At 43.1% G+C, this 13,825-nt stretch overlaps 1 protein-coding gene across 1 annotated transcript in view; it reads right to left on the bottom strand.

The window, feature by feature from the left end:
• The window catches only part of EFL1 (elongation factor like GTPase 1), a 446,854-nt gene that overhangs the window by 382,557 nt on the left and 50,472 nt on the right, over nt 1-13,825 (bottom strand). Inside the window, 2 exon segments of the mRNA XM_030189629.1 lie at nt 9,514-9,613; nt 12,964-13,086. Coding sequence (XP_030045489.1) covers nt 9,514-9,613; nt 12,964-13,086 — 223 coding nt within the window.

Below are 13,825 nucleotides of genomic sequence, written 5' to 3'. Positions count from 1 at the left end.
TGTCTGTGGGCTGGCTGCTTCCAGCATGAGTCTAATTGCTTTACTATACTGCAGCTGTGTGTGTTACCTGAGCTAGCTGCCTCTGTGTGCTGGTTGCTTCCAGCGTGGCTCTAATTGCTCTGCTATACTGCACTGTGGAGGTTAAGCCTGAGTTAGCTCTAGCTCTGTTTCAGTATGCTGCCTGCCTGTGTCTGGTAGTAGTGACATCATCAGGCAGGGCCTTGATAAGGAAGTAGTGTTCTTCCCTTCAGGGCCTTTTGCAACGTTTGCTTAGTCGTTTGCTTTAGGTCCAGGTTAGTGGTAGTGCAGTGTGCACTTTTGATCTGTGTCAGCTTCCCTGCTTTTCCCTTGTAGCTCCCCTGCTTTCCCTTTTGGTGCTTTGGAAGCACTTCTGTGTTTGGTGCTTTAGTAGCACATCTGTGTTTGGTGCTTTAGTAGCACATCTGTGTTTGGTGCTTTGGAAGCACATCTCTGTTTGGTGCTTTAGTAGCACTCCTGACTTCTGTGTTTGGCTTCCCTCTTTTTTTCCTTCTGGCTCCCCTGTCTTCCCTTTTAGTGCTAGGTGCTCTGCTGGTAGTTTGGTGCTTAGGAGCACCGTAGTTAGTTTAGGGTTGTAGAGCTGTTGTGCTTGGTGCTTTGGAGCACCTGTGCTAGTTTATGTGTTTAGGTTCCCTGCTCTTTCCCAGTGGCTCCCCTGCTTTTCCTAGTGGTGCTATTGGTAGCACTTCTGTTAGTATAGGGCTTAGGAAGTCCTTTTGTTGGTTTATTGTTAGGAACACTTTTGTTGGTTTCTGTTTGGAGTTCTTCTGTTGGTTAGGGCTTGGGAGCACTTATGTCAGTTTAGGATTTAGGAGTACTGCTGTTTCCAGCAGGATTTAGGAGTACTGCTGTTTCCAGCTTGTTCTAGTCCTGGTCCCTGTGTCATCCAGTATCCGGTAAGCCCTGCTGGCCACTCGAACCCAGGGGCTCAACCCTTGGGGGGCAGTGGCTAAGTGCAGGTGAAGCTGTACGGACCAGTCCAGGATGCTCCAGTCCAGTGTGTTCCGGTCCGGTGTGTTCCAGTCCAGTGTGTTCCAGTATAGTGTTCCAGTCCGGGGGATTCCAGTCCAGTGTTCCAGTCTGGAGGATTCCAGTCCTGTGTCCTCCATTCCGGGGGATTCCAGTCCAGTGTTCCAGTCCTGTGTCCTCCAGTCTGGGGGATTCCAGTCCGTGTGTTCCGGCTCGCTGGGCGGTGCCTGCAGTCCCTGCCGGTGTGCTTGCCCAGCGTTGGTTGGTGGGTTTTGCCTGCTGCTGTCGCTCCTCGTCAGCAGCCCAAGGGCTCACGTTTGCTCCAGAGCCCGGCCCTGCGGGCTCTGAACCTGAGAACCTGACAATTACCCTAAGATTGTGGAACTTTTGCAGAGCTCGACAGATGGGAGGGACTGACAATATCATGGACAGGGCATATTCATTCAATCAAAATGATGTTGCTCCCTAAACTATTATATCTATTTCTACCTCTCCCGATCCCAATCCCTCGCAGTTTTTTTTGCTCAACTTAATCGAAAAATGTTTGCTTACATCTGGTGGAATTGCCCACCTCGGGTGTGCCGGGCCATGATGTACCAAACACAATAGTGGGGTATGGCAGTCCCCAATTTCTATCTGTACTATCAAGCGGCCCAGCTGAAAGTATTAGCGGATTGAACTCAGGCTGCTACTAAGAAATGGCTCCACTAGGAGCAAGCTTGGCTGGGGACGCGCTCTTTAGGAGATGTTATGTGGCTACAGGGGAGTGATTTATTGGCTATAATTCGGAGAGACCCATTGGGGGTGAGCCACTTGCTTTCTACATGGTACCATATAAGGAAACAATTTTTTTCAGATCGGAAATACTACTTGCAGACAGCTATCCGTTGGGCAGCGGGTTTTCCCTCGGGCTCCTCAGAACCGGTATATAGATGGTGGGCCCGGGCGGGTTTGTACACTTTGAGACAGGTATGGGCTAATGAGAGGATACTTAATTTTGAAGAACTCCAAGAGGAATATGGGTTGGTTGAAAATGACCTCTTTTATTATAGCTGCTTACGAAACTTTATCCACAGATGGGCAAGGAAGGAACTAGACCTAACTGAAACAGCACTAGAGAAGGCCCTGCAGAGTGTGAAGGGTAAAGGAAGTGTATCTCATTTAAATCTAGCTCTACTATTCTACACTAACCCTCAATTATATTATAATGAAAGATGGGAGTTAGCATTACAGAGCACCCACCTGCGGGAAACTTGGTCGAAGGGGTACAGATTTTTGCTCAAACCATCTTTAGCTCAGCCTATGGTAGAAAATGGTTTTAAAATGTTATACCCCTGATACATTACAACAAATGTATCCCTGGGTATCTGCAGACTATTGGCGTAACTATGGTGCTCGGGGCTCCTTCTTACACATATGGTGGGAGTGCCTGGTGGCCCAGACTTACTGGAAACAAGTGTTCCAGTTGGTCCATCAATTATTGCAACAACATTATCCTTGCAAAGCGGAATACTGCCTGCTACATTTTAAGCCTCTGGAGATTCGTGTCTTCCAACATAAGCTTGCAATTCAGTTTTTTGTTGCTGCAAAGCTATCTTTGGCAAGGGCTTGGAAATAACAAACTCTGCATAAAGTAGACTATCAATACCAAATGTCGAAATTTACTGCAATGAGAAGAGGCCACATGGTGACTTTTAAAAAACTTTGGCAACCCTACGACCAGTCGAAAGCACAGTTGTCAGCGCTACCATGATGTCCAGGGGAATGGGGGTAGGGGGGAAACTAGATGACTAACAGGCTTATTTTCGAAAGAGAAGGGCGCCCATCTTTCAACACAAATCGGGAGATGGGCGTCCTAATCCCAGGGTCGAAAGCCGATTTTGGGCGCCCTCAACTGCTTTCCGTCGCGGGGACAACCAAAGTTCTTGGGGGCATGTCGGAAGCATAGCGAAGGCAGGACTGGGGCGTGCTTAACACATGGGCATCCTCGACCCATAATGGAAAAAAGAAGGGCATCCCTGACGAGCACTTGGCCGACTTTACTTGGTCCATTTTTTTCTTGCGACCAAGCTTCAAAAAGGTGCCCGAACTGACCAGATGACCACCGGAAGGAATCGGGGATGACCTCTCCTTACTCCCCCAGTGATCACTAACCCCCTCCCACCCTCAAAAAAACCCTTTAAAAATATTTTTTGCCAGCCTCAAATGTCATACCCAGCTCCATGACAGCAGTATGCAGGTCCCTGGAGCAATTTTAGTGGGTGCAGTGCACTTCAGGCAGGCGGACCCAGGCCCATCCCCCCCCCCCCCCCCCCCCACCTGTTACACTTGTGGTGGTAAATGTGAGCCCCTCAAAACCCACCAGAAACCTACTGTACCCACATGTAGGTGCCTCCTTTCACCCTTCAGGGCTATGGTAGTGTTGTACAGTTGTGGGGAGTGGGTTTTGGGGGGCTCAGCACCCAATGTAAGGGAGCTATGCACCTGGGAGCAATTTCTGAAATCCACTGCAGTGCCCCCTAGGGTGCCCGGTTGGTGTCCTGGCATGTCAGGGGGACCAGTGCACTATGAATGCTGGCTCCTCCCACGACCAAAGGGCTTGCATTTGGTCGTTTCTGAGATGGGTGTCCTCGGTTTCCATTAGCGGCGAAAACCGGGGACGACCATCTCTACGGTCGTTCTAAATGTTCAGATTTGGATGTCCCCGACTTTATTATCAAAATGAAAGATGAACGCCCATCTTGTTTAGATAATACGGGTTTCCCCGCCCTTTCGTCGGGACGTCCTGTGAGGACGTCCTCAGGAAAACTTGGGCGCCCTGTTTGATTATGCCCCTCCACGTGTATTAGCTTCTGTATGTGATAAAACAGTTTTTCAGCTGTATTATGTATGGCATTACAGAATTGTCAAAAAAAAAATCTTTCAATAAAAAAAAAAGCTGGTAGGAATGCAAAACAACAGCCGATATGGTTAAAAGGTGAGGTGAAAGAGGCTATTAGAGCCCCCCCCCCCCCCAAATCCCATCTTTTACTCCCACCAAAATTCTGTGACAAAAAAAAAATCTAAATTATTGCTAAGCGGCCTCAAAATCATTACCTCTTACACTAGGACCTGCAATCCACTACAGATATCTCCACGGTTCCTGAACCACTGTTCCATGCTTTGTGTCTATCTGTGACCAGAACAGAGAATAAGGGAAAGGAAATTTGAAAGGAGCCATTCTCTAATTCCTATGCTTCTTTATATCAAAATTGCTATGTTGCAGCTGGAACTGCTTCTTCCATATAAATACATTTGGTCATTTTTTTTTTTTTGGGAGGGGGGGGGGCTTCTTTCTCTGGAACCCCCCAGTCTAATAAAGCTATTTTTTTGACCTGATGTGTATGTTCAATAGCTTTTATCCATGGCAAATTTGGTACTTCAATTTTTGGACAGTTATTTTGTCCCCTTACAGACAGATGTTCTTGACCAATTATAATCCTTTCCAAAACATGTGATTTGGAAAGAATAGATCTGGGGTGTTTTCAGATTTATTTATTTAGTTGGATTTATTTACTGCCTTTTTGAAGGAATTCACACAAGGCGGTATACAGCATGAAAAAGTCAAGAATAGGCAACAGACAATTACAGCAGTAAAAATATTCAAATAACTGTACAAAGTACAGCATAGTATACTACTTACAATGTCAACACAATATGCAATAAAACATTTTAATAGACAGAACAGGGTGTAAACAACTATGGAACATACAGATAGATAAGACAGAGTAATAAGAGTTGGAAAATAAGGGGACTAATTTAAAGAAAGATGGTTAGCATATATTTTCAGTATCAATGGGTTTATTTATTTATTTGTTACATTTGTATCCCACATTTTCCCACCTATTTGCAGGCTCAATGTGGCTTACATAGTACCGTAAAGGCGATTGGCAATACCGGTTTGAACAAATACAGAGTGAGGTTAATTTAATAAAGGCCTTTCTTCGCGTAAAAGCAGCTTTAGACCTGGGAAAAGGAACTTTTATAAAACTGCATGGCCATTCATGTGCACACACACTGCAAGATACACAAGTATAACAACCCAATGCTTGAGAATTCCTTCATTCACACTTCACACTTTATTTAATTAATTAAACTGGTGGTTGGGAGGCAGGAAATACTGCTGGGCAGACTTGTACGGTCTGTACCCTGAAAAAGGCAGGTACAAATCAAGGTAAGGTATACACATATGAGTTTATCTTGTTGGGCAGACTGGATGGACAATGCAGGTCTTTTTCTGCTGTCATCTACTATGTATGTATGTATATTTATTTGTTTGTAACTTAATATACCGCATTAACTGACAAGCAGAGCAAGGCGGTTAACAATAAAAAATAAGATTAAAAAAAAAACAAAGAAAAAGGAACTACAATATTTTGACAGGAAAGATCATTACACACTCAAGTGGCATCATACATTTCACAAGCAAACATAAAAAGTTTCCCTCTCTCAAGTACCAGCTGAAGCCATCCTGAACAGAGTAAGCCTCCTAGAATAGCCAAGCCTTCAACAATGACTTAAGTTTCTTTATATTGAGTTCACTGCGAAGAGATAAAGGCATGGAATTCCAGAGATGGGTAGTTGTTAATAGAACGTAACACAGGCGTCAAGGAGTATGGGATAGTTAATGAGGACAGATATAGAGGTGTACCTTAATGGAAAGCTTTGAAACCTACTAATAGTGCTTTAAACTGGATGCGATATTGGACCAGTAACCAGTGATGATCCTGTAAACAGGTAGGAAAATGTGGGATATAAATGCAACAAATAAAATAAAATAAAATAAAGCCGAAGTGACATGATGATATTTTCGTAAATAGCACAGTAGCCAAATAGCTGTGTTCTGAAGTGTCTGGAGCCTAGTAATTCAAGTCTTGGCCATCCCTAAATAGATAATAATACAGTAATCTAATTGGGTCATAAAAAGAGATAGTATAAAGGAGTGAAATGTGTCATGATCAAAAAGTGAGTGAACGGATCTGAGTTGCTAAAGAAGAAAAAACTGGGATTTACAGACAGCAGAAACCTGTGGTTCAAACAAAAAAAAAAAAACAGAATCAAGACGGACTCCAACGTACCAAAAATTGGGAACCGGAGAAATGACAGAACCAAGCAGAGGAAGTGGTGCAGTTGGTGCGATATGATGTGGGCAAATCAAACCATGTAGAAGCCTTGATTTTATACATTTTTCACTTATTATTCCATAACAGTTTTTCATATAAATATTCATTAAAACATCTTATTCTTAAGAATCTGCAATCAGACCCACGCCAACATGGACCATATTTTGTCACGCTGCCTCAGGGCAATAGGTTCATACCTAAAATGCCATACTACTTTGGCATCTCCTCTGCTAATCAGAGTAAAAATACATCTCTGGACTAGTTAATACTTATACTGTACAAGCAGACCCACAGGTGTTCCTGGGGGTGCACGGGAGTTGAACTGCTTAATAAGCAGCTACATGCATTCCCCCGGATTCTATATAGCACACAGAAAATCTAGGTGGATTCAATAACTACGCACGCAGATTGTTTTAACAAGCTATTAAGTGTTAACAGCTCTTAACAAGCAATAACGAGCACTAATTGGCAAAAATTAGAATTTACCCGCATACATTGCTAAGCGTATTCTGTAATGTACTGTGTCTAAATTCTAATGCGCACAGGCAAAAAGGGGCGTGGAAATGGGGATTTCGTGGGCGTTCCAAAATGTATGTGCATTATAAAACATGAGCAAGCGTGCGTAAATCTATGTGCAGGGATTTACACCAGCAAGTGGACGAACGTAGATTTAGTCACATGAACTACGCCTAAGCGTACTCTAAATACCCAGCGTGTTTAGAACACAATACTCAAGGTTCGGACGCACCGTGGAGCGATACAAAGGCATTACAGTATTTTCAGTCTTATTCACCATCCCTTTCCTAGCATCCTGTTTGCTTTCTTGGCTGCTGCCGCAAACTGAGCAAAAAGATTTCAGCGTACTATCTACAACGACACCCATATTTTTTTCTTGTGCGCTGACCCCCAAGATGGACCCTAGCATCAGTTAACTGTGATTCGGATTATTCTTTCTAATGTGCATCACCGTGCATTTGTCCACATTAAATTTCATCTGCCATTTGAACATCCAGTCTTCCAATTGCCTAAGGTCTTCCTGCAATATTTCACAGTCCTCATGTGTTTTAACAACCTTGAATAGTTTTGTATCATCTGCAAATTTGATCACCTCACTCGTCGTTCCGATTTCCATATAATTTATAAATATGTTAAATAGTAGACAGACAAAATAGCAAAACAAGACTTAAAAAATTAGATTTCAGCAGGGAAGGCCTTCATTCACAAGGTCAACAAGGTCTTCATTCACAAGCTGTCCCAGAAGTAAAGAACCAGGGGGTCTTTTACAACACCATGCTAGCATTTTTAGCTTATAGTAAAAATCAGCTGGCGGTAAACGCTGAGACACCCATGGGCGTCTCAGCGTTTACCACCAGCTGATTTTTACCGCGAGCTAAAAATGCTAGCGCAGCTTTGTAAAAGACCCCCCTAGGTGTCTTCAGAATCTAGTATTAGGCGTTAGGGAGCCACACAGCCTAATACACTTTCCATCATCCTCAACATGACCATTATTCCTTCCAGAGACCTGAAGGAGGTTCATCCTAGGCACAGTTAATAAATAACAGAACAGCACCATCTAGTGATATTGAATAAAATGGCCACCACACATGTCTAGCAGGTGGATGCTGTCCCAAGATGACTTACTGTTGACACAGATCCAGAGGGAATTAATGGTCTTCAGTTAATCTGCAACAATACCTAAAACTGCCGCCCACAGTCGGCAAGTGAGAAATCTCAGCATTTCTGCCCCTGAATGTAATAGAATGTTCAGACTATCATGCATTCTCTTGAGCTTTCTTTTTCACAATTCTGAATTTAAAATAAACTTGAGAGAAAAAAGAAAAATGAAATTAGATAAATAGCATATTTCTTGTATTCTACTGAGTAGCTAAGAGCTCTCAGTCTCTTATCTTCAGTTTAGTATAAACAAGAAATCTTCTCCAAAAAGAAGAACCCTTAATAATAACTGCAAAACTGAACAGCAGCCAAAATCAGATATTACACAAATCTGCCAGACAAAAAAGCCATAGGGCCTATTTTCTAATATGTTGTAATGCACCAACGAGTATTAAAGCCACGTTAATGGATAGTACTGGTTTTGCTCACATGCTCATTGCCAAGATCACAAAAAAAAAAAAAACAAAGCACCATAGTGAAGAAAATATTAGAGAGATGCAATGCAGCAAAATGGTTTGCCTGGAACAATTAACTTGTATTTTTTATTTATCCGCTCAATTGGGTTTCCAGTTCAAATAGAACCAATTTCTGCTGAGCTAAAATGTCGTGGGCCTTCATTTACCACTAAATGGGGCTTTTATCTATTTGAAACTCCCCCTCACATCTAGCTAGACCCCAGCAGATTATGAGCCAAGGATTTCAAAATTATACAATACTACTTTTATTTTTTACACAATAAAATAATGGTACAGAACTTGGGTGTGTTTTTCCTCCTTCCTTCCACTAACTTGTTGCCCCCAAGACCATTCTCCTGGATCTCCTACATTAGATATCACTCCTCTTCCCTCATTAGCTGAACCCAGCTTCCCCTTTCATTTCACTTCCTCCCTCTCCCCCATCAAATGTCTCAGATCTCGCTCCCTTCCCTATCAAAGTCTCGCTAAATTAAAATAATCATCGCAGGCACAAGCCAACCCTTGCCAAATTTCATTGCCATTCACACAATCAAGGCCACTGAGAGACAAGCCGGGCCAACAACAGGACTGGCACTGTCCCCCGGGCTCCCTCCCACTCAGGATGCAATAACAGTTGCCGCCCCCTCCCTCGCTTGATCAGGCCACCCCTGCATCCATGCATGTAGCCAGACATGAAAGATTGGGGTGGTCGGAGCTGAAAAAGGGGAGGGGGGGGTCACATTTTGCACCACCTCCATCCCACAACACCACATACCTTGGCTGGCGGGGGACCCCAAGCCCTGCCAGAAGAAGCCTTCCTCCAGCGCTGTTCTCTGCCACATGACCTGCCGTTCAGTGTCTCCCCTCACATTGTAAGGAGAAGCACTGAGCAGGACAGGCAATGTGGCGAAGAACAGCGTTGGAGGAAGGCTTCTGCTGGCAGGTCTTGGGGATCCCCGCCAGCCAAACCAGGGGCCTAAAATCCAATTTGGAATCCTGTCTGCTCCTCCCTGGACTCTGAGGGGGCCCGGCACCTCTCTTTCTCCTGCTCCTGTCGGGACCCAGGTGACTGAGTTAATGCGATCACATGGATCCTGTCAGAAGCAGGAGTAAATCAGACCCCAGCGTCGGGCCCCCCTTGGAAGTCAGGCCCACCCTCTCGGCAGCCCTGCATACAATTTGAGGAAGACCATGAAACTGAATATGTTTCTTACCTTTGCCTGTTCTGTGGTAAAGCCTTTGCATCCACTGCAAACATTTTAGAAACAAAGATGATGACTGGAGCTGTGTCTTTACTACTGCAGCTCATGAAAGCTAGTCAGGAAAAGAAGGAAACAGAAATCAGGGTAATTTTCAACCCCAATGCATCTTTTATTACTATATTGATACATGATTTCATAAAAAATGTTTTTCCTTCTTAGACTCTGGGTACAAGTCACAGTTCTTTCTGAATATTGGTAATATGTGCTGGAGTTGTGAGGTCTACAAAGCTCATGTATTAAATCTTATTTTTGTCTGGTCTTTTATGGGGCAATTCTAATTAAAAAAAATAACAACACATAGAACTGCCCTCCACAGGTAAAATCCAACCAACACAAAATAGTGGAGGAAACTAAAAAAACTCCATGTCAAGGGTGTCCAAAAAGGTACAGTGCACTCCATTTAAGTGAACGTCGAATAAGCGCATGCTCTGTTTAACTGATTGCCGTACTTCGGTCCCATTTTTGGTGCCATCAATTTCTATGGGGACAAACTTCGGTTTAGCGCACCACTGATAAGTGCAAGATTCGCTTATATGCAAGGTTTAAGACCACTCCTCTGCAGGAAAGACTCCGCATAAGCGAACGCACGGAATATGGAAGCCGATTGGCACGTGACAAAGGGGCGATAAATTTGAAATCTCATTGGTTAACTGCTACAGGCAGAATAAGCGAAAGAAAGTTGTTAGAGTGTACATTAGAGTTGTCGTCATCGTCGTCACACAATTGTAAGACTTTAACACTGGCAGAACAAATAGAAGTTCTTAAAAAATTAGAAAACAAAGTCAAGCATCTATTGCTAAAGAATATGGTGTCAATCCCGGTCAAATTTCACGTATCTTGAAGCAGAAAGATCAGCTTCTGGAAGACTGGCAAAACAATACAAATCCACACAGGAAATGTAAACGGGTGGGAAAAGCTGAGGATGTAGAAGATGCTCTTCTTCGGTGGTTTTTTCAAGTCAGGAACAGACAGTTTCCTGTCAGTGGTCCACTGCTTATGGAGAAAGCTAATCAGCTAGCTGAAAGTCTTGGACTAACTGAATTCAAAGCCACTGTTGGATGGTTGAAAAGATGGAAGGAGAGGAACAACATAAAATTCAAGAAACAGCATGGTGAAAATCAAGACGCTGATGATTTTGGTGCCGAAAATTGGGTTGTTTCAGTTCTTCCTACCATCTTGAATGAGTTTGCACCTCGTGACATTTTCAATGCTGATGAAAACGGTCTCTACTGGTGAGCGATTCCAGATGGAACACTTGCATTCAAACAAGCCGAAACTACAGGAAGTAAAACGTTGAAAGACCAACTGACAATCCTCCTTTGCTGCAATATGGATGGGAGTGAGAACTTGGAACCACTCATCATTGGAAAGAGCAAACCTCCCTGTTGCTTCAAGAATGTTAAGCGACTTCCTGCGTCATACAAGGCTAACGCAAATTCATGGATGACTGGGGAAATTTGTAAGCAGTGGCTAAAGAAGTTAGACACTAGAATGCGGGCACAAAAGCGTCAGATTTTGTTGCTTTGTGATAATTGTACTGCACACAGTGATGATGTCAGGCTGTCTAACGTCAAGGTGGTCTTCCTGCCACCAAACACTACCTCTCTGATGCAAACATTATCGGGCTCTTGTGCTACGTCGTCTGATGAGCGTTATGGATGACCAGACTGGCAAGGATAAATGTGCTGTTGAACTGGCTCGTAATCTATCACTGTTGGATCCCTTACATGTGCAGAAAGAAGTCTGGAATCATGTTACACAGGCAACCATTGTGAACTGCTACAAGCGGGCAAGCTTTGTTAAGGATGTGGAGAGGGATGAAACAGATGCAGCTGTTGCAAGCGCATCAGTTGAACAGGCTATTCACATCCCAGCCGGTGTTACTGAAGAGGAGTTTCATCGCTACATAGCTGTTGATTACGATCTACAAACATCCTTTGCATCTTGTTATAACACGTTATAGTAAACTGTGTGCTAAAATGCATGATTTTCACCATTTAACATGTGTTAAAGAGGCAAATACTGCGCGCTATTCCCTTAATGCATGTTAGTAATTACCCCCTGACGTGGCCAAACTCTGGTCCGCTAAGTGAGGTGGCCCTTTGATAATCTATCTTATAGGTTTTCTAACACACTTGATTATCTTTCCCTATGCAACTGATATATGGCAAAATAATTTGTGCAAGAGACCATTAGCTGGACAATCTAATGCTTCTCGGTTTCTTCCACTACTGTGTGACCATATCTTAATTAGCATACTCACAAGCTAAAGCCAAGTATCATTGTTAATCTGGATGCAGTGGGGGTTTTTTTTATTTTTAGACACCCTGTTATGAATTACCCCCCACATATCCATGTCTAAAAGAAAGTAATTTTATATTTTTTTTCTTTTTTTTTGGAGGAGTGGCCTAATGTTTAGTGCAGCGGGCCTTCATCCTGGCTACCTGGGTTCAATTCCCACTGCAGCCCCTTGTGTCCTTGGGCAAGTCACTTAACTATCCATTGCTCCAAGTACAAAAACTTAGATTGTGAGCCCTCTAGGGACAGAGAAAGTACCTGCATATAATGTGTTCAGCGTTGTGTACATCTAGTAGCGCTATAAAAATTTGTAGTAGCAGTGGTAGTAACAAGCGTTTTCATTCACCTATTTTATAGTCAAGTAGATGCTGGAAAGACTGCGCATACATGTAGGCATTAGTATTTACATCAGCTTGGGCCTCCTGCAAGTGCACATGCAAACTGAGTTTTATAATCTACAAGCCCAAGTATGAACTCTGCCCAAACTCCACCATGTGCATGCCCATAGTGAAAGTATACACAATGAAACTTATGTGTACATTCTTGCTAGTCAGTATTTTATAACAGGCCACTTACATATGCAAATGACTACAACATCTGCATTTACCCATGTTCTTAATATCTAAAATGAGGCAGCTCCTTATAAAATTATCATGCTTTATTAAGACACCTCTTTGTGCCAAAAAAAGGAGAAAACTGAACAAGACACCTGCCTAGAGAGAAGCAGCTTTGAATGGAGCTGAAAGAACAAGGACCATCAAAAATAATAGGTTCTCTAAGCTTCCAATCTGGTATCATTACAAAAATTGCCAATGCTACAGGGAGGCAAAAAAAGGTCTTCCTGACCTAAAAAAAAAAACCTTTATACTGAAGAAAACAGTGTTAATAAAAGTTTTCATTTTGGGGTGGGGGGGGGGGGGGGGGGGGGGAGAGACAGATCATGTCACAATATCCCTGCCCCTTAACAGCATGTGCTGGCATTAGGATATACGTCTTCTAAAGAGCTGCTAATCTGCATTTTCAATTAGTGTGTGCAATTTCAATATGTAAATATAATGGGAATGAAGAATGAATTAATAATATGGCAGACAAATGTTTGCTCACCGTTTTTCAGTTCTTGCGTCTCAGGTGGGAAAGAGTCAAATCTTCGAGCGCCAACACACATAAGCTTTTCCACTCGCTCCGCAGGAATATCTAGAGGACTAGGGCATTTGCGACAGACCATAGCTAAAGAATGGTGTTAAGGATCCAAAACAGTGCGTCTTTATACTTAGCAGAAAATACTTTATCGTTACTGGTAAACAGGATTATTTGAGCACCAAACAGCAGTGCTTCTCAAACCAAGGAAACTCTAAGGCAGCGCTTCTCGACCCGTCCCATCAGGTTTTCAGGATATCCACAATGAATATGCATGAGATTATTTACATACCAAGGAGGCAGTGCATGCAAATCTCTCTCATGCAAATTCATTGTGGATATCCTAAAACCCCTGATGGGACAGGTTGAGAAGCGCTGCCTTAGAGTTTCCCCGAGTAAAATGCTACCTGAAGGTGCAGAGCACACACAGATCTATTTTTAGCAGCACTAAAGCACCAAATATAAACACCAGGTCAATATTCGAACAACTCAATCAGCTTGTGTTATAAATGCAAGCTGCAGCATTTAAATGTATTCTATCTATTCAGGGCCAGGATCCAGATACCAGGCAGTGCTGAATATATGTGGCAGCATGACTACCACTAGCTAAACAGAGAAATAATATTCAGCCACTATTCACATAGTTATGTGGTTTAAATTCAAACAGCCTTTCTGCTGACCTAAATTAATCCACATAGCTGTACAGATAGTGACTATCTCTAACTATTTGTACAGTTAGGCAGAATGCCCAATTTCACCCCCCCCCCCTTTCCATTCATGGCACTCTCCAGATGCATTCAAAAAAAGAAGGTGTCAACATTTAGGCACC

The sequence above is a fragment of the Microcaecilia unicolor genome, chromosome 1 (assembly GCF_901765095.1).
Source record: "Microcaecilia unicolor chromosome 1, aMicUni1.1, whole genome shotgun sequence".
In the NCBI taxonomy this organism is placed as follows: Eukaryota; Metazoa; Chordata; class Amphibia; order Gymnophiona; family Siphonopidae; genus Microcaecilia; species Microcaecilia unicolor.
The sequence above is the reverse complement of the archived record's forward strand: the minus strand, read 5'-3'. Positions and strand labels throughout refer to the sequence as shown.